The 21,300-nt window shown below is 41.7% G+C and overlaps 1 protein-coding gene across 2 annotated transcripts in view; it reads left to right on the forward strand.

Annotated features, from left to right (window-relative positions):
- The window catches only part of ptprn2 (protein tyrosine phosphatase receptor type N2), a 924,398-nt gene that overhangs the window by 452,466 nt on the left and 450,632 nt on the right, over positions 1–21,300 (forward strand). For both annotated transcript variants that reach the window (XM_068008124.1, XM_068008134.1), the window contains exon 10: positions 4,603–4,689. In XM_068008124.1, coding sequence (XP_067864225.1) covers positions 4,603–4,689 — 87 coding nt within the window. The remainder of the gene's footprint in view (positions 1–4,602; positions 4,690–21,300) is intronic.

Here is a 21,300-nt window from a genome sequence, read left to right on the forward strand (position 1 = left end):
CAAACTAGTGGACAGGTACAAAAAATAATATAAAGGCTAATGGAATGTTGGCCTTTATCTCAAGGGTGCTGGAATACAAAGGGGTGGAAGTTATGTTAGAGTTGTATAGAGCTCTGGTTAGACCCCATCTGGAGTACTGCATTCAGTTCTGGGCACTGTACCTCAGGAAGGAAATATTGGCCTTGGAAAGGGTGCATTGCAGATTCACCAGAATGATACTGGGGCTAAAATTACAAGGACAGGTTGCATAGACTGGACTTGTATTCCCTTGAGTGTAGAAGATTAAGTGGTGATCTTACATAGAATTACATAGAATGCATAGCACAGAAACAGACCATTCGGCCCAACAGGTCCATGCTGGTGTTTATGCTCCTCACAAGCCTCCTCCCTCCCTCTTTCATCTAATCCAATCAGCATATCCTTCTAATTGAGGTGTTTAAGATGATTAAAGCATTTGATAGGGTAGATACAGAAAAACTATTTCCTCTGGTGGGGGAATCCAGAACATGGGGGCATAAACTTAAAATTAGAGCTAGGCCGTTCAAGGGTGATGTCAGGAAGCACTTCTTCACACAAAGGGTGGTGGAAATCTGGAACTCTCTCCCCCAAAAAGCTGTTGAGGCTGGGGGTCAATTGAAAATTTCAAAATTGAGATTGATTTTTGTGAGGTAAGGGTATTAAGGGATATGGAACCAAGGCGGATAAATGGAGTTGAGATACAGATCAGCCATGATCAAATTGAATGGGCGGAACAGGCTCGATGGGTCTACTCCTATTCCTATGTTACTAAGTGACAAAATGGCCCAGTTTGATGGCGAATGAAATGGAAATGCTGCTGCATGATGCGGCTGCCAGGAGGATTGTCCTGTTTGCCTCCCGAGTGAACTGTCTCGAGGAGACAGCAGTGCAGAGTGCCCACAGCAGATGGCAGGGAAAATGTTGAGGGAGGAGGTGATCTTGATTATCGCTGGCAATGCCAATCTTATAGTACAGGTCACTGGGCTGTGTCACTGGGCTGTTTGTGTGCATCTTCTACTGGCTGGCTCAAGAGTGGCCTTGATGGAAGTATGAGAGCATGGAACCTGCTCTCTCAAAAGCATTTGGTTTGAGGGAGGAAACACCCTGGGAAAAATGAACAAATGAGAAAAACTATGCTCTGTCCTTTAAGATGTAAAAGAACACTCTCACCCTAACACATTCGTTAGGACTCCATGAATCAGAAATGTTGGTAAAATGCAAAAAAATTGTTATTGCTGCATGCAGTCCATTCCAATCCAAAAATACTTGACTGATAACTGCTTTGTCATCTGAAGAGTCCATTGTTGATTTTGTAGAAGTTGAAATGGATCTCAGCTGTCACAAACAAAAACAATAGGTCACACTCACTATTTAGGAAGCAAGCTTTGAATGAATCATAGAATCATACAGCGCAGGAGGCCATTCGGCCCATCGTGCTTGTGCCTGCTCTTTGAAAGAGCTGTCCAATTAGTCCCAGTCCCCTGGTCTTTCCCCATAAGCCTGCAAATTTTTCCTTTTTTTTCACTTCCACTCAAAAAATGTATACCTGTTCCATTAGACCTAACCTCAATGGATATCTGACAGCTGCAAAAGAACAAATCGCCTAGTAAGTTCTGTCATCTGCTGCTTGAATTGTTTTTGAAAATTGTGAATGTTAAAATTAAATTCATTTCTTGGCCTTATGATCCATAGAGATGAGAATGTGTGAATTGGCTGGGCATTAAGATCTAGTTTGGATTGAAATCCATTAAGATTAAGATCAAACTAAGTTTTTTTTTTAAATTGCTTCCCCACCTCATAGGAAGGACCTATTTCCCTTAGCAGAGAGGTCAATAACCCGGGGGCATAGATTTAAAGTGATTGGTAGAAGGATTAGCGGGGAGCTGAGGAAAAAAATTTTCACCCAGAGGATGGTAGGGGTCTGGAACTCACTACCTGAAAGGGTGATAGAGGCAGAAACCCTCATCACATTTAAAAAGTACTTGGATATGCATTTGAAGTGCTGTAACCTACAAGGCTACGGACCAAGTGCTGGAAAGTGGGATTAGGCTGGGTGGCTCATTTTTGGCCAGCGTGGACTTGATGGGCCGAATGGCTTCCTTCTGTGCCGTAAATTTTCTATGATTCTATGATTTTATGATACCCTATTAACACTTACTGTTACCTACAGTTCCCTATAATATACAATTGCTCCTACCACTAATCTGAACATAGTACATGTAGGAATCTAACCCTACTGTTGTGGTGTCTGTAGTGTTCTTTCCTGTAACCCAGAAGTTTGTACAGTTAGCTTCAACTTTCTTGGATTTTGGGGGATGGGAAGAGAGAACAATCTACTACAGTTTCCTTTCCTTTAATATCATGCGACTCTTCCTCAAATTTACATATGTGTACGTTGGTCGAGAACAGGGCTGGACTTTGCAGTCCAATAAACTGCTGAGACTTGCTGCTTAAGCCCTGACACATGAAGAATAGCCATTTCTGCCAGGTGTTGCAGAAGTGTTTCACAGATGCTTGCAGCCCTCTATTGCCTCATCTAAGTGACCATTCTTCATATGTACGATTGAACAGTGCGTGTTCGTGGGCTGTTCAGCAGCTTGGGGCATCACAGGGAAATCCGACCTTTCCTGATAACTTTCCAGCACGAGTTGCTAGATAGTGGCCAGGAGCAGCAACTGTGGTTAACTTTTTTTCCTTCATTGGGAACATGAAGGACAATTGTAGCAACCCTTGCACCGTCCTGACTGAAATCAGGTAACTCAGCACAGACCAGAAATTGAACCTGGGACATTTGATATCTATGTGGCTCAGTACCTATCTATCCACTGGAGTGGAGAGAGCTTGAACCAATATCTTTTGAAAATCTCCTGCAGCTTTTTAACATTCTTTATAATTGTTCTTGAAATGTTTTTGTTAGGCAGTTTATTGAAGACCCGTTAAAGTGTCTTATTACTGTAGAAGTTCTGTTAAACTCAATGCACTTGGAGCCCCCTTTTAATCCAGCATAAAATTGAGAATAGTGATGCTTGATATTGTACAGCATGCTAGTTCTTTGCTTCCTTACTTTTGCTAGAACCTTCTAATTTCTAAATGACTGAACTTATCTGAAGTATTTTACCTTTGTGCAAGTTTAGGATTCCTTCACGAGCTACGTAAAGCTTCTGTGATATTTTATTATTTCACCTGCGCTCACAAACTGTAAATTGTGTTTTCTTTTTAATTGACAAACTCCTTATAGGAGCAAGGCTTGTAATGTACTATATCACCGAGTTTGAAGAGAGTTGGAGAGAAGCCCAGATAAATCAAGAAGTAGTGGTTAGGTGATGCAAAGTATCAGTTTTAAACCCTGCTGATACTTGGAGGATAGAAGAAATGAGGGAGGTAAGGAATTCCACAGCCTTGAGATCCTAGGATAGAATGAGTTACGGTGGGAGTTGGTGCAGTAAGTCTCGATTTCAACACAATGAGGACAGAATGGTACGTATGAAGAAAAAATACCAATTGCCGGGAAATTATTTACTTTCAAGCATTAAAATGCAAGTGTGTTAATTGAAACGAGATGCCCCTTACTGAGCTGCAATTTCTTAGGCTGAGAGAATATGTATGCCAGTTTGTAAACCGAAATGTAGGCTTTTTTACAAATTAGCAATAGAACAATTGTACTTACTCAACAATATTTACTCTTGGAAGGTTCACAGTTTCATTTCTTGGACACCTGGTGATGCTAAAATGGATATTTTAAAATCTAACGATATATATTAATAAGGCATTTTAAATCATATGGAATGTGGTGTTCATATTTTAAATCTTGCAGAACAGTAAATGTTTTTAACCACATCGGCACTTATGAAAATCTAAGTTTGAGATGTGATGTGCGAGATTGCTTTGCATTAGTTAGCAAAGGGTTTTCATATCACATCATTGCTTAACTTCTTCACTCTATATTCCTATCATGCCTTGTAACCATAGACAGCAAGTGAGAATGGAACAATTAACCTGTGAAAATTCAAAAATGTCAAAACCTACTTCCCCTGCCAGAATTGTTTAGCATTATAAACATCCTGAACAAAACACATCCCTAAATAAACTCATTTATATGGACATGATCATAATAGATTGAGGGGAGGTGCTTATAAGAGGAGCTGGTTTAAAAAAAAGAAATGTTGGGGTAAAACAACTGAATAAACCAGAGCGATAACCTTTTCAAAAGCTTTATTTACAGAATTAATATTTCAAATGGGGCTAAGTCCCACACATGATATTAAAATTCAATAATTAGTAAGTATAAGTACAAATAGTTCCAGTTTTTAAATAAACAAAGACTGACCATTGATGTATGGTATCTCTTATAACTATTCCATTTACATAATTGTTTATTTGATTGGTGGAGAATTTAGGTTATTCATCATACCTTAAGCACCACCTGATCCCAATTCCCTTGATATTAGCCATTCAGTGTGACAGGAATGATAATGTGTTGCTGCTTGCAGTCTCCAGTGGTCAAAGGTGACAGCTCAGTTGGGACCTTGAGCTCAGCAGCTATTAATGAACTCTATTATTGATGCTGTATTTTCCCCCCAACAGCCCCCTGAGTGTAGAGAAAGGCCTGGAGTTAATGGAAGATTTGGCACGTCTCCTGAAGCTGCAGATGAATGCTTTCAGTGATGTCAAGTATGTATTCTATCTCTTACATGATTGGGGAGGGTATATGTACTGCTAACGCTTCTGCAGGATGTAAGAGCGATGTGAAGTGTATGGAGGCGGTAATAAAGAAGGCTCACACGGATCTAGAATCAATCTGACAAAATGCTCGTTTGGCTCGTGAAGCTTCTTTCATCTAATGGGTTGGTACTCAGACATATTTCCCATTCCTCAATTCAGCTTCATCATTTTGACCTAACTGCAAGCTCACTCCCCTCTGCGGCCTTCACGAATTAGAAATCTGTTTAGCTCACTTTTGAAAGAATTCACAGAGCCTATGTTCAGTGTGGCAGCATATTCTGTTACTTAACAATCCCTCGGGAGCAAAAAAAAAACCTTTTGGACTTCCGCATGGCTCCCAATTCCTTTGTTTTGGAAACACTTCCTTTAGTCTGGTTTGCATCCTTCACCAAGTACTTTTCCTCCACCTCCATCCTGGAGTTACAACCATTCATCTTGTAATGATGTTAATGTTCTTCACACCAACATTCATTACTTTACACTTTATCTGCATTTAATGCCAATCGGCAATCAATCATCTGCTAAATTGTTCCAGATCCCGCTGAGTAATTAATATCTGCCTTCACAACACACTACACAGCTTGACACAAATCTGTGTCAGAGGCAGTTCTGCTTATGGTTCCCTCATTTAAATCATTTATGTATATTGTGACAAGTATCTATCCAAGCATCAATCCCTGGGGAACTCTGCTTGTGACATCTCCAGCTGGAATAACGTCCATTTGCAATTCTCTCCCATTTTCTATTGTTGAACCAGTTTTTGATCTCCACTGCTTCCTCCATACTCCCATGAGCCAAGACCATTACTGGCAGTCTCCCATGAGGTGCTTAGTCAGACAATATTTTGAAAGTCAAGATATGTCGGATCTTCTGGATTGCCTTCATCTACTAACTTGGTCATCTACTAACTTCGCTATCACCCGTTTTGCGTTACTGTCGAAGACCAATTTCAGCCCCGTGGTGTTCTTCTCATCAATCTTTGTTGTGTTTCAATCAATCACCACTTTTATAAATAATCCTGAACTGTGCCCCTCATAATACTCTCTAGTAGTTTCACTACTGCTGATGTTAAACTAGCTGGTGTATCATTTCCATAGCTGTGTCTCTGCTGGATTAAAAAAAAGTTACTGATTCTACATTCACTGCTTTGATCAGTTATATCTCCAAGCTCCTGAATATTGCTGCCAGGAACATCTGCTTGTGTACACAGTTACATGTCTCCTTGTGTTGTCCCGACACCCTTCTTAATGATTTCCCAGCTGTCGGAAGATATTATTCCATAAGTGCTTTTGTCTGAAAGGTACAGATGCAGTGTGTTTATGTATTTTGAGTGACAGGAAATCTAATGACACAACACACATATATGTTTAAAGGTTAATTTTAAATTTCAGTGTGATCTAATGGATCAGAAATTTACAAATATTTGTATTTTTCAAAAAACTTTCATTGTGAGTCCAAGGTAAAGGGCCAACATCCATAATGCAGGACAGCATCATGGTGAAACGAATAGGAGAGAAGCTGAGATAAATTAAGAAGTAGTGGTCAGATGACACCAAATGAGATTGTAGGAGGAGGGAAATACTGAGCGATGTACTTTTCGCATTGAACATTGATCAATTAGAGACTTACTTTAAGTTACAATGCAAGGTGGATGGGATACCTGTACTGAAACCTAGTTATTTCTGATTAATTGCTTTCTCCATTACTGCACTCATGCCTAAATATTGCTGGCCTGATATAGTCACAGATACCAAGAAGAAGGAGAAGAAGAAATGTTAGCAGTGCTATTTAGAAAGAAAGACTTGTATTTATACAGCGCCTTTCAAGACCGCAGGATGCCCAAAGTGCTTTAAAGACAATTAAGTACTTTTTTGAAGTGTAGTCACTGTTGTTATGTCGGAAACACAGCATCCAACTTTGCGCACAACATCACTAAGAAAAGATTATCTGGTCATTATCACATTGCTGTTTGTAGGACCTTGCTGTTCGCAAATTGGCTGCCACGTGTCCTACATTACAACAGTGACTACACTTCAAAAGAGCTTCAATGGCTGTAAAGCACTGTGGGAGGTCCTGATATTGTGAAAGGCGCTATATGAATGCAAGTCCTTCCTTTCTTTATCATTTGTGCAATGTAGAAACACTGCTGCACCCAGTAGAACTGTGACGAAAAAGGTATATTAAAATAGTGATACTAACAGCTGAAAAGAAACTCCGCTCAAGTGTTTGGCGGAACACTTAGCCATCCAACTGGATTGAGAATAGTCAGCCGCAGGCAAACATGCTTGCTGGAGGTGCTCTAACACATGTTGTCTCCTTAAACCAGTTGCCTCCTTTAAATTGGCAGTGCCAATGGAGATTTCAATACTGCATCTGAGCTGTGTCTAGAGAGCCACAAAGAAGCAGAAAGTCAAGGAAGAAGCTCGAACAGGGGCGGAAACTGTCATTGTTTTTATACTGTTCTTCTAATATGCATTCTGAGAGCCGAGCATCCCTAAGCTGGCTCCCACTGCTGATGTTGTTAAATCCATTTTGACGCTGTTAAGTACATTTTCTGTAGCCCGGTGGGACCTAGGTCTACTGGTCTGCCAATATAACGGCATAAGCCCCAGGAGCTGGCTCTTCGGACTCCTGGCCCTTGGAATCCCAAATGAAAATAACAACAGCAGCCTGTGATTGAACTGTAATATGGACAGTGCCTGGAACTCCAACAGTGAAGTGAGGAAGGCAGCTGATTACAGGACATTGCCTGCAGCCTCAACCTTCTAAGTGACCTGCCTAGCCTCACTTCCCTGCTACAGGAGATACAGCCATGCTTTACGATTTAATCGTTCAGCATTGTTTTGGTATTCCATAGTGATGGCCTTGAACCTATACTATTTTCACACTAAATATGTTTTTTTCATTCATGAATTCAGAAGAACTTCCCAAATATATTATTAATTTTCAAATGTTATTTGACTTTGAATATTTATTTGCATTCGTGATTTACCTACTGGAGTATTTTTGTGGAACAATGTGTAATATCTATGCAACAGTTCTCTCCTTTCTTGTGACCTGCTTATTATTCGTTCTCTCAAGTGCAGTATGGGTAGTTTGCCTTTTACTTTTAAATCTAACCTGGGTTTTGGGAGAGCAAACACCAAACCGACTGTTGCGTACTGACTGTTCATGTATTGTCCTTTCTTTTGTCAGCTTGGTTCAGTTGCTCGCTTTTTCACTTCCGTTAGGAGGTCGTGGGTTCCAGTCTCACTCCAGGCCTTGAGCACATGATGTAGGCTGATACTTCAGTGCAGTTCTAAAGGAGTGCTGCATTAGCAACGATCCTGTGAAATGTTAAAATGAAATGACTGCCTGTTCCAATGATTCTAACACATATTAATGGCCCCGTGGGATTATTTGAAGAATAGGAAGTGCTCTTGGTGTATGGGCCAACATTCCTCCCTCAAGCAATGGCACTAAAAAAAAAATGATCTGGCCATTCATCTCATTGCAGTTTGTGGGATTTTGCTGTGTGCAGATTGATTGCTACGTTTTCCTACATAACAACAGTTACTACAATTCAAATTGACTTATTAGATATGAAGCACTTTCTAATATTTAGGTGAGACATGATGACTCTATATCATAAATCAAAGCCTTTTTTTTGCCTCCATTCTCCTGTTAACCCATTGGATACTGATTCTGCACACGCAGAAAACAGGTCTCTCTCTACCAAAGCGGCCTCCAAAAGGCTTGCAGAGGAGTGGAAGCAAAGAAGAATGTAATATTTTTCTCTTCTTAGCATATATTCCTTGAGAATCGGATGTGATGTGCCCGGAGGGAAGAACATTGGATGGGGCGAGCCTGGAAGCTGAAGCTGACACACTGAGCCAGCTCAGTATGTTTCTCTCTGAATATAGGAGGAGCTTGTCGTGGGAAATTCAGTCCATATACTTAGAATTTACAGCACAGAAACAGGCCATTTGGGCCAAATGCTCTTTGCCGGTGTTTGTGCTCCACTTGAGCCTCCTCCCACCCCACTTCATCTAACCCTATCAGCATATCTTTTTATTCCTTTCTCCCTCATGTGTTTATCTTTATTCCCCTTAAATGAATCTATGCTATTCGCCTCAACTACTCCATGTGGTAGCAAGTTCCACATTCTAACCACTCTCTAGGTAAAGAAGTTAATTTATTTCCTTCTGACTGCAGAAAAATTAACCGACAGCACTCGAGTGAGGTCAGCACCCCTTTGAAGTAGTCAGAGCTGAGCCTGAAATGTGAGCTCACCTGATTTTGATCAGGTCAGCCACATGCAGGTGTGGTTTAGACCTGACCTGATGTTGGTAACAAGCTTCAGTTGATGAAGATTCAGGAATGTAGAATTATGATTCACTATATAATCGACAAAGAATTACTTGATTCCCCCCCGAAAAAGTTACTGCTTTTCAGCAAGTGCGCCTTTTTTTTGCCTCTCGTAGAAAGAGGTCATTGTGTGGGTAGGTGACCCAGCACCACAGACTGTATGACAGGGCCTCTCAAATATAAATCTTTCCCAAATATAAATTTGCATGAGAATGTAGACCTGTCATATATCTGTGCGTCACTCACTTGGTGTTCTTAAAAGCCTTTTTAAATTGCATCTTCCTCAGGAGGATGTTGAAATGTTTGGGTATTAGATGATTCATACCCATCTTAAAATCGCGGAGTTCTTGTGATGTTGCGATCCTTTGTTGCTGTAATCTGAATATCTAATAAGATGTTCACAAGTGCCCACAATGTGAGGTATCATTTGTACTCTTTAGCCTTTTCAAATTGATAAAGGCTGTTTGGAGTATTAACTGACTGAATTTAGTATAGCCGTAAATTAGTATGGTGATGTACCTCTAATCACCTTTAATAGATTTATTATATCTTCAAATGTATCAAGGCGTAGGATCCATGTGAGCTATATGAAACACCATCTTTGTTAAGATCATCCTTGACAAAAGCATTGCTTAAAATAAACCTTTTGTATACTGTATCCTGAATGTATAATTTTATTGCAGGAGATATTGGTTATATTTGTGGAGGGCTTTTGTTTGGCGAGTGTAGCGCTTTATTGTAATGGGTGATTTTCTTTTAACCCAAGTTGAATGTAACAGAGACACAAAACGGTTTGTTTTCTGCTCCCGACCCCACCTTGTGAAAATGTCGACTGTGCAGGCCTGAATATTCTCACGTGACTAGTTGTTTTTTTTAAGACATGGGCAATGTGTGGTTTTAGCAGCCCTCAGTTCATGCTTAGCTTGTACTAAACAGCAGGGGTTTTACATGGTGTTGAGTTTTCAGCTGGCCGGACTTGTCTGAGCCTGAAGACTTTAACTTGGGACATTAGAGTCACCGTTGCCTTTTACTGGTAAATAGCTCCGTGACTTTTTTTTCACGTTCTTATTTAATTCCTTAAATCTTTAATTTGAACATTTGGATCAATACCGGACGTGTCTGCCTACTGCACCATAGTAACACTGATGGATTTCTCGAAAGAAAATATTATCATCTGCTGGTCCAAACTCTGGCATCAATACATATGTAACATCAACAACAACTTGCATTTATAAAACAACAACCTGCATTTATATTGCGCTGTTAATGTAATAAAACGCTCCAAGGTGCTTCACAGGAGCGTTACCAGATAAAATTTTGACACCGAGCCACATAAGGAGATATTAGAAGCAAAATAGTGCAGATGCTGGAAATCTGAAATAAAACCAGAAAATGCTGGAAACACTCAGCAAATAAGGCAGCATCTGTGGAGAAAGGAACAGAGTTAACATTTCAGGTCAATGACCTTTCATCAGAACTGGAAGAAGTTGAAGATTTAACAGTTTTTAAGCAAGTACAGGGCCAGGCGGGGGTAGTGGTTGGGGGGGGAGGAAAGAACAAAAGGGAAGGTCTGTGATAGGGTGGAGGGCAGGAGTGATTAAATGACAAAAGGGATGATGGTGCAAGGCAAGGAGGTTGGTAATGGTACAAGTAAAGAAACAAAAGATGGGTCCAGAGGAGCTGTAAATGGCAACAGCAGAATCATCACCAGCACTTGCTGTGTGGAAAAAATGGGAGCAGTGGTTATGATCTGAAGTTATTGAAATCAGTGTTGAGTCCAGAAGGTTGTAAAGTGCCTAATCGAAAGATGAGGTGCTGTCCCTCGAGCTTCTGTTGAGCTTCATTAGAACAGTGTAGGAGGCCGAGGACAGAGAGGTCAGAGTGGGAGTGGGACGGAGAATTAAAATGGCAAGCGACCGGCAGGTCAGGGTCACACTTGCGGACTGAGTGGAGGTGTTCAGAAAAATGATCACCCAGTCTGTATTTGGTTTCCCCAATGTAGGGGAGACCTCATTGTGAGCAGCGAATACAGTACACTAAATTGAAAGAAGTACAAGTAAAGGAGGAGTGTTTGGGGCCCTGGACGGCGGGAAGGGATGAGGTGAATAGGCGGGTGTTGCATTTCCTGCGCTCGCACGGGAAGGTGCTGTGGGAAGGAGAGCGGGTGTTGAGGGTGATGGAAGAATGGACCAGGGTGTCGTGGAGGGAAGGGTCTCTTCGGAATGCTGAAAGGGGAGGGGAAGTAACGCGATGGCACCACAAACGCATCTTACGCTCCCCTCCCCTTTCAGCATTCCGAAGAGACCATTCCCTCCGCGACACCCTGGTCCACTCTTCCATCACCCTCAACACCCGCTCTCCTTCCCACAGCTCCTTCCCATGTGAGCGCAGGAGATGACACACCTGCCCTTTCAACTCCTCTCTTCCCGCCGTCTAGGGCCCTCCTTCCAGGTGAAACCGTGATTTACTTGTACTTCTTTCAATTTAGTGTATTGTATTCGCTGCTCATGATGCGGTCTCCTCTACATTGGGGAGACCAAACACAGACTGGGTGATCGCTTTGCTAAACACCTCCGCTCAATCTGCATGTGTGACCCTGAGTTTCTGGTAGCTTGCCATTTTAATTCTCCGTCCCACTCCCACTCTGACCTCTGTGTCCACAACCTCCTACGCTGTTCCAATGAAGCTCAACGGAAGCTTGAGGAACAGCACCTCACCTTTCGATTAGGCAATTTAAAACCTTCTGGACTCAACATTGATTTCAACAGCTTCAGAACCACTGCTCCCATTTTTCCGCACAGCAAGTGCTGGTGATGATTCTGCTGTTGCCATTTACAGCTCCTCTAGACCCATCTTTTGTTTCTTAACCTGTCCCATTACCACCCTCCTTGCCTTGCACCATCATCCCTTTTGTCATTTAATCATTCCTGCCCTCCATCCTATCAGAGACCTTCCCCTTTGTTCTTTCCATCACTCCCGCCTGGCCCTATACTTGCTTAAAAACTGTTAAATCTTCAACTTCTTCCAGTACTGATGAAAGTTCATCGACCTGAAACGTTAACTCTGTTTCATTCTCCACAGATGCTGCCTTATTTGCTGAGTATTTCCAGCATTTTCTGTTTTTATTATAAGGAAATATTAGGACAGGTGACCAAAAGCTTGGTCAAAAGAGATAGGTTTTAAGGAGCGTCTTAAAGGAGGAAAGAGAGGTAGTGAGATGGAGAGGTTTAGGGAGGGAATTCCAGAGCTGAGGGCCAAGGCAGCTGAAGGCACAGCCGCCAATGGTGGAGCGATGAATATGGCACCGTTAATGTTGTGAAACATCCCAAGGCGTTTGCTACACGCGCTAAAGCTAACACAGCATCTAAGTAGAAAGATTAACTTTGAGAATTCCTCAAGACCTATTGACCGACCACCCTTTGTAGTTGCACATCATGCTAATTCAGTAATGTATCATCTTTGTTCCAACTGTTAGAGTTTGAAGCATCTTGATTGTGCCTAAGGTTGCACTTGCACTACAACTGTAGCACTGATGTGGAATGGAGTCCCACTCTGGTTCATTCAAAAGTCAGGTCAGCCCCACCCACCCCCTCGAGTCAGGATCTACACTAAAACTTTAGCGAAACCACATCACACAAGACGCCACAGCTGTAGCGCATATGCAACCTTAGTCTCGATGTAGATTACTTTTATCTACTCAAGTTGATTGACATTTCTCAAGGCTACAGCTCTTGTTTATTTCTGTAGTAAATCAAAGATAGTGTGATATGTGTGCAATAAAGTGTCTATTAGACCAGAGGATTAAAAATACACAGTCTCACAGCCCTGAGGCAACCAATATTAATACCTCAATGCAAGGGAAGTGTGACTGATCATTAATCGTTTAGTAGAAGAAGAACATAGCCTTTAAAAGCAGGCATACTGTATTTTGGGGCAATGTGCAGTGTTGTATTCTTGCTGTTATTTCTACTCCACTTGCTAGGACAAAATAATGATGCCAGCTTTAAGAAATTGTAAAATGGCCTGTTAAGTGAAACTTTTAAGAATATTACTGTAGTTTTCTATTTTCTGCTGTGGCAGAATGTCACAGTGTTATACTTGTGAAGTGGCTTGTCTGATATTTCCATCTCACTTCTTAAGATTCTGGGATCAGACCTAGCGCTTCCTGGAAAAGTGGGACCAATTATCCAATAATCTGTTACTAGATCTATTTAAAAGCACTACCTGTTTTAGACCAGTTCTTTTTGTTCGGTGACTCATTGCTAGTCTTGAAATCATGCATGTCTGGTGCAGATTTTTTTAACCTACACCCTCCTAAATAAATGCATAGTATAGCAAAGATAAATTGTTGATTAACTTCTGCTACATCCATAAGTGAATCCAACATTGGGGTTATTGTAAATTGCTATTGGATTGATGCAATAATTGTGGGGGACTTGAATCTTCATATAGACTGGGCAAGTCAAATTGGCAAAAGTAGATTGGAGGACGAGTCTAATGAGAGTGAGGAAATTAAAGTAATTAAGATTAGTAAACAAAATGTACTGGAGAAATTAGGGGCTAAAAGCCAACAAATCCCCTGAATCTGATGGCCTACATCCTAGGGTTTTAAAAGAGGTGGCTGCAGAGATAGTGGCGGCATTGGTTTTGACCTTCTAGAATTCCCTAGATTCTAGAAAGGTCTCCATGGATTGGAACGTAGCAAATGTAACCCCGCTATTCAAGAAAGGAGGGAGAGTTAGCCTGACATCAGTAATAGGGAAAATGCTGGAATCTATTATTAAGGACATAGTAACAGGGCACTTCGGAAATCATAATATGATTAGGTAGAGTCAACACGGATTTATGAAAGGGAAATTGTCTTTGACAAATCTATTAAAGTTTTTTGAGGGTGTAACTAGCAGGGTAGATAAAGGGGAACCAGTAGATGTTGAACATTTGGATTTTCAAAAGGCATTCGATAAGGTGCCACACAAAAGGTTGTTACACAAGATTAGGGCTCATGGGATTGAGGGTAATATATTAGCATGGATAGAGGATCGGTTAACAGACAGAAAACAGAGAGTAGGAATAAACGGGTCATTTTCGGATTGGCAGGTTGTAACTAGTGGGGTGCCGCAAGAATCAGTGCTTGGGCCTCAGTTATTTATAATATATATCAATGACTTAGATGAGGAGACCGAGTGTAATGTATCCAAGTTTGCTGATGATACAAAGGTGGGTGGGAAAGTAAGCTGTGAGGAGGATGCAAAGAGTCTGCAAAGGGATATAGACAGGTTAAGTGAGCGGGCGAGAAGGTGGCAGAAGGAGTACAATGTGGGGAAATGTGAAATTATCGACTTTGGTAGGAAGAAACATGGAACATAGAAAATAGGAGCAAGAGTAGGCCATTCACCCTTCAGGCCTGCTCCGCCATTCAAAATGATCATGGCTGATCTTCTAACTCAGTTCCCTGTTCCCGCTTTTTCCCCATATCCCTTGATCCCTTTAGCATTAAGAAATATATCTATCTCCTTCTTGAATACATCTAATGACTTGGCCTTCACTGCTTTGTGTGGTAGAGAATTCCACAGGTTCACCACCCCCTGAGTGAAGAAATTTCTCCTCATCTCGGTTCTAAATGGTATACCCTGTATCCTGAGACTGTGACCCCTGGTTCTGAACTCCCCAGCCATCGGGAACATTCTCCCTGCATCTAGTCTGTCTAGTCCTGTTAGAATTTTATATGTTTCGATGAGATCACCTTTCATTCTTCTAAACTTTAGTGGATATAGGCCTAGTCGACCCAATCTCTCCTCATATGACAGTCCTGCCATCCCAGGAATCAGTCTGGTAAACCTTTGTTGTACTCCCTCCATGGCAAGGACATCCTTCCTCAGATAAGGAGACCAAAACTGCACACAATACTCCAGATGTGGTCTCACCAAGGCCCTGTATAACTGCAGTAAGACATCCCTGCTCCTGCACTCAAATCCTCTTGCAATGAAGGCCAACATACCATTTGCCTTCCTAACTGCTGACTGCACCTGGATGCTCGCTTTCAGCACCTGGTGTACAAGGACACCCAGGTCTCGTTGCACCTCCCCTTTTCCCAATCTATCACCATTCAGATAATAATGTGCCTTTCTGTTTTTACAACCAAAGTGGATAACCTCACATTTATCCACGTAATACTGCATCTTCCATGTTCTTGCCCACTCACCCAACTTGTCTAAATCACATTGGAGCCTCTTTGCATCCTCCTCACAGCTCACATTCCACCCCAGCTTTGTGTTGTCTGCAAACTTGGAAATGTTACATTTAGTCCCCTCATCCAAATCTTTAATATATATTGTGAATAGCTGGGGCCCAAGCACTGATCCCTGCGGTACCCCACTAGTCACTGCCTGCCACCCGGAAAAAGACCTGTTTATTCCTACTCTCAGTTTCCTGTCTGTCAACCAATTCTCAATCCATGCCAGTATATTCCCCCCAATCCCATGTGCTTTAATTTTGCACACTAACCTCTTGTGTGGGACCTTTGCAAAAGCCTTCTGAAAATCCAAATACACCACATCCACTGGTTCTCCCCTATCTATTCTACTCGTTACCTCCTCAAAAAACTCCAGTAGATTTGTTAAACATGATTTCCCTTTCATAAACCAATGCTGACTTTGTCCAATCCCGTTAATGTCCTCCACGTGTTCTGTTATCACATCTTTTATAATAGACTCTAGCATTTTCTCCACTACTGATGTCAGGCTAACTGGTCTGTAATTCCCTGTTTTTTCTCTCCCTCCTTTTTTAAATAGTGGGGTTACATTTGCCACCCTCCAATCTGTAAGAACAGTTCCAGAGTCTATAGAATTTTGGAAGATGATCACCAATGCATCCACTATTTCCAGGGCCATTTCCTTTAGTACTCTGGGATATAGATTATCAGGCGTTGGGGATTTGTCAGCCTTTAGCCCCATTAATTTCCCTAGCACTATTTTTTTACTAATACTGGTTTCCTTCAGTTCCTCCCTTTCACTAGATCCTTGGTTCCTTAACATTTCTGGCAGGTTAATTGTGTCCTCCTTTGTGAAGACAGAACCAAAGTATGTGTTTAATTGTTCTGCCATTTCTTTGTTCCCCATTATAATTTCCCCCACTTCTGACTGTAAGGGACCTACATTTGTCTTCACTAATCTTTTTTTCTCGACATATTTATAGAAGCTTTTACAGTCATTTTTTATGTTCCCTGCTAGTTTACTCTCATATAGAATAGAAAAACAGAATATTTTTTAAAAGGTGAGAAACTAAGAAATGCTGGTAGTCAGAGGGATTTGGATTTCCTTGTACACAAATCACAAAAAGTTAACCTGCAGGTACAGCAAGCAATTAGGAAGGCAAATGGTTCGTTAGCCTTTATTGCAAGGGGGTTGGAGTATAAGAGTAAGGAGGTCTTGCTGCAATTATACAGGGCTCTGGAGAGACCACACCTGGAGTACTATTAGGCCTCCTTACCTAAGGAAGGATGTACTTGCCTTGGAGGGGCTACAACAATGGTTTACTAAATTGATTCCTGGGATGGGAGGGTTGACCTATGAGGAGAAATTGTGTAGAATGGGCCTTTATTCTCTAGAGTTTAGAAAAATGAAAGGTGATTGTTATAAATTGGATAGCCAGGTGGTGAAGGATAGAATACTAGAGCCTAGTCTTCAGTTGCTTCCAAGCCTTTATTCACACAGCTCCACATTACACCCACACCACACCCTAGATCAGATGTCTTATAAATGGATACAAGAGAGTTCTCAATTGATAAGCACCACCTGAATGCAATTAACATTGATTGATATAAACCACATGGATTCAATTCACAGTGATCTCACTGAAACATATAAAATTCTTAGAGGGCTTGACAGGGTAGATGCTGGGAGGTTGCTTCCCCTGGCTGGAGAGTCTGGAACTAGGGATCATAGTCTCAAGATAAGGGGTCGGCCATTTAGGACCAAGGGGAGGAAAAATTACTTCACTCAGAGGGTTGTGAACCTTTGGAATTCTCTACTCCAGAAGGCTGTGGATACTCTGCCATTGATATATATTATATTCTATATAGACTATATTCTATATATACTATATTCAAGACTGAGATTGATGGATTTTTGGACACTAAGGGAATCAAGGGATCATGGGTCCCAGATGGTGGTAGGGGCCTGGAACTCACTGTCTGAAAGGGTAGTAGAGGCAGAAACCCTCATCACATTTAAAAAGTACTTGGAAATGCACTTGAAGTGCCATAACCTACAAGGCTACGGACCAAGTGCTGGAAAGTAGGATTAGGCATGATAGCTTCTTTTCAGCTGGCACAGACATGATGGGCCGAACGGCCTCCTTCTGTGCCGTAAATTTCTATGATTCTATATGGGGATAGGGCGGGAAAGTGGAGTTCAAGTAGAAGATCAGCTGTGATCTTATTGATTGGCAGTGCAGTCGAGGCTTGAGGGGCCGAATGGCCTACTGCTGCTCCTATTTCTTATGTTATTATGTTGTTATGAAGGAGTGCCTAATTTGAATATTTTAGGGGAAGACTCAACAGTAACGAAACAGTTACGGGTGCACAGAAATACAATACTTGGCAAGTCAACTGCAACCAAAGGGAATACATTTGCCAAAGGGGAAAGTAATATCAAGTACCAAGGGTGCAGCAGGTCACTGCAGGATACATCATTGCAGCTACAAATATTCTATGAGGAGGAAATTAAATTTAAAGTGATAGCGCCACCTTATTTGCATTAATTCTATTAAAGCCAAATAGGAATAAGACATGGACATTTCCGTATTTGTAATACCTGATATTAAGCGTTATAAAACTAACTTCAAGGACAATCTTAGAAATGTTATATATAAGATGCAATGAGTAGGGATTTAAGCTCCGTTCATCACTTGACGAAACAAACTCAATTGATAGATGGATGGAATAAGGCCAGAGGGCCTTTAAAAAGATTTTGAAAATTTGTGGCTGTACATGAGTCAGGCTTGGTCATGTTTACTATGACGACCATTATGTACAAAAGACTTGAGAGGCTCTGAATCACATCAATGAACAATTATCAACAGCTATAGAAGGATGAGCTAGATGGGCCAAATGGCCTCCCTAATTTGTACTCAGATTTGTGGTTTGGAGTGCCCAAAAGGCATTCCATGGTTTGAATCTGGATTGGTACTTCAATTTTTGCAGACCACGAGTCCATGTTCAGGCACAGGGCTGCTCACGTTCTTTGGTTTCCTCCCACTCCATCCTTCCCCCCCCTCCTCCCCCCCCCCCCCCCCCCCCCCACCATTCCTTCTCTGCCCAGCTTGGATTGGCTTTTTCTTTGTTCAGATCCTATGGGTAGGTGTGCTATAAGCAAGAGAAACTAATCCGAAGTCAGGGCGAGGAGGCATGAGTCAACGACCTCAGACATGCGAGGCAGTATGAAGTTGCAGAGGAGAAAAGGAGTTTGGGGTCAGAGAATGGGAGTATTTGGGATAGAGAATTAAAAGAGGGAGCTTTAAGACAGGGAACGGGAGACAGGCAGCTTCTGGATAGAGATGAAGTTAGAGGTGCCTTCAGGTGTGTATATGTGTGTGTAACCTGAAAGCCCACAGATGATTCACTAGCACTTGCTCCTGCAGTATTGCTGAGAATGCTCTGAATTCAGGAAACATTCTATAAATGAAACCGCCATGCACTCTCCTCCCTGCCCTTATCCTGTGGCAGGTTCCTGTGCTGGTCCCTAGGACATTTAAATTTCATTAAATTGGCTACTGTGGCCTAAATCAACAATTACATAGAAATTACAGCACACAATCAGGCCATTCGGCCCAACTGGCCTATGCTGATTCATTTTTGTTAAATTAAAAACATGCACTTAGTGTCTCAATTGCCACAAAACTGGATTTCAGAATTTGTGCCAGCTCATTCAACCCTTATCACAAAAAATGTTTGGTGCTTAAAAATTGTGCAGTTTCAATTAAAAAAAAAGCAGTAACAATCCTGAAGAGCTGAAGTCCCTCAAAGAACAACATAAATCCTTACTAATTTTATATGATCACATGGAATTTTCAACAAAATGCGTTTGGTGAGAAATTATCAGAATTAATTTCTATTCTAATTAACAGCTCATCATCTCATAATTTGAGCATTATCAGTACAGGTTTTTCTCCTCAAATCAAGTACAAACTAATGTGTCTATAATTTGTGTGCGCACACACATCCATATAGATATACATAGATTATATAATCTATGTATATTTATATGGATGTATATTTATATATATATTTCTCTCTGCTTCTCAAAATAATCTTGCTAATTGATATACTTGTGTGTATATATATATATATATATATATATATATACACATACACACACATACACAAGTATATCAATTAGCAAGATTATTTTGAGAAGCAGAGAGAAGTTCAGAAACAAAATGAACCCTTTGTGAAATCTCTGAGATCAACACATAAACGAATGCCCTTGGAGGGAATCATGATTTTTTCATAACGCAAGACATCTGAGAGAATATATTGTCATCACATCATAGCCTTTAGGTTGGTAAAAGAAAACCTTGAATACATTTATTCTCTAGAGACATTTTAATAATACATTTAAGGTAAAAATATTAGGTATTCAAAGATGAGCAATTTTTTTTAAAAATTGGATTATTAGGAGTTGCTGCATTCTGTTACATATATTTTTTCAAAAAAATGATTTATGAGCACAAGTGGCTTTTGATGGGACGAAGAATATAACGGGTGATGCTGGGAGCAGCTGAATGTAGCATGTTGTGCATGACTTAACCTTATGACCAGTGCAAATCTGGTTTATTTTAAACAAAATGGCTCCTGGGTGGCACATTCTCCTCTTCCCCTTGTGAGGCTGTCCTCCTATTTTCTGTAGGTCTTTTTGCGAAAGAGATGCATATTTAAATGGAAAAGCTATCAAACTTTCGATGGCCTCAGTTAGTCTTTTTCCCTTAACCACCGCTTTGCTGAAGGCAGCGATTCGTTCTCTGATACCAGTCCACAGGTGGTGGCGGAAACAGTGGTCTTCCAGTACCTGTGTACCCCAGCGGGCGTTCTCCACCTGTAAATTTGAGAGCTGTAAGTGGGGACAATCGCAATCAAGCCTTCTTGCTACCATTCCACAAAATGCATTTTACAACAAGCCTCACTGGACAGTGATCAGATGGGTTTGATTTGCCCTCTGGGCGGTGTTCGGGCAGCGGGCTGGAGGAGCGCGCCGGCCGCCCGCCTGCCCGTCCGATATTGCTGGCAGCAGGCGTGGTTCGTCTTAAGGGCCGGGCCTCATTAACATAGGACTGGTGAGCTGCGGGCCGAAAGTTAAACTTCTTTACCCAGAGAGCGGTTAGAATGTGGGACTCGCTACCACGTGGGAATGGTTGAGGCGAGTAGCATAGATGCATTAAGGGAAAGCTAGATAAATTCATGCGGGAGAAAGGAATAGAAGGATATGCTGATAGGGTTAGATGAAGTAAGGTGGGAGGAGGCTCATGTGGAGCATAAACACCAGCATGGACCTGATTGGGCCGAATGGCCTGTTTCTGTGCTGTACATTTTATGTAATTCTAACCTGTCAGTGTCTGGCAAGCCAGCCAGCCTCCAGGACAGCAAGAAGATAGGTCTGAGGGACAGGTCCATTTTCGGGAGTGGGGGGTGGGGGGAAGGGACCGATGCAGCAGTGGTCTAGGTTATATTTCGCGGGGATTCGGAGGAGCACTCCTGCTCCTTCCAGACCCCATGAAACTTAAATGAAAACTTAACCTTCTGGGCTGGGGTGCCGGCTGAAACCAGGTGTGCACATTACATGCTAGTTGAGTCCGAGAAAGGCAAATGGTGTCCTACGTACGTCGCAAGACCCCAGTTTGCATATTAAAAGGGCCCACAGCCTGACTCGTGGGGGCTTCAGCCAACCAGCAGTTGGCACCTGGAAAGATAGTGTCGGCCATACCATCAGTGGGAACATGGCGGTAAGTCATGCCCCCCATTTTCGGGCCGGGGAGAGGGTGGTTCTGCCCCAGTGGGCAGCCTGAAAATCTCCCTCCAAGTGTGGGAAACCTGGCAGTGATTGACTATCTGCGCAGACCGAGCATCGAATAAGATCATTGGCAAAAGAACCAGGGGGTAAATGAGGAGAAATTTTTTTACTTAGCGAGTTGTAATGATCTGGAATGCACTGCCTGAAA

Source organism: Heptranchias perlo, chromosome 2 (genome assembly GCF_035084215.1).
Source record: "Heptranchias perlo isolate sHepPer1 chromosome 2, sHepPer1.hap1, whole genome shotgun sequence".
Classification (NCBI taxonomy): Eukaryota; Metazoa; Chordata; class Chondrichthyes; order Hexanchiformes; family Hexanchidae; genus Heptranchias; species Heptranchias perlo.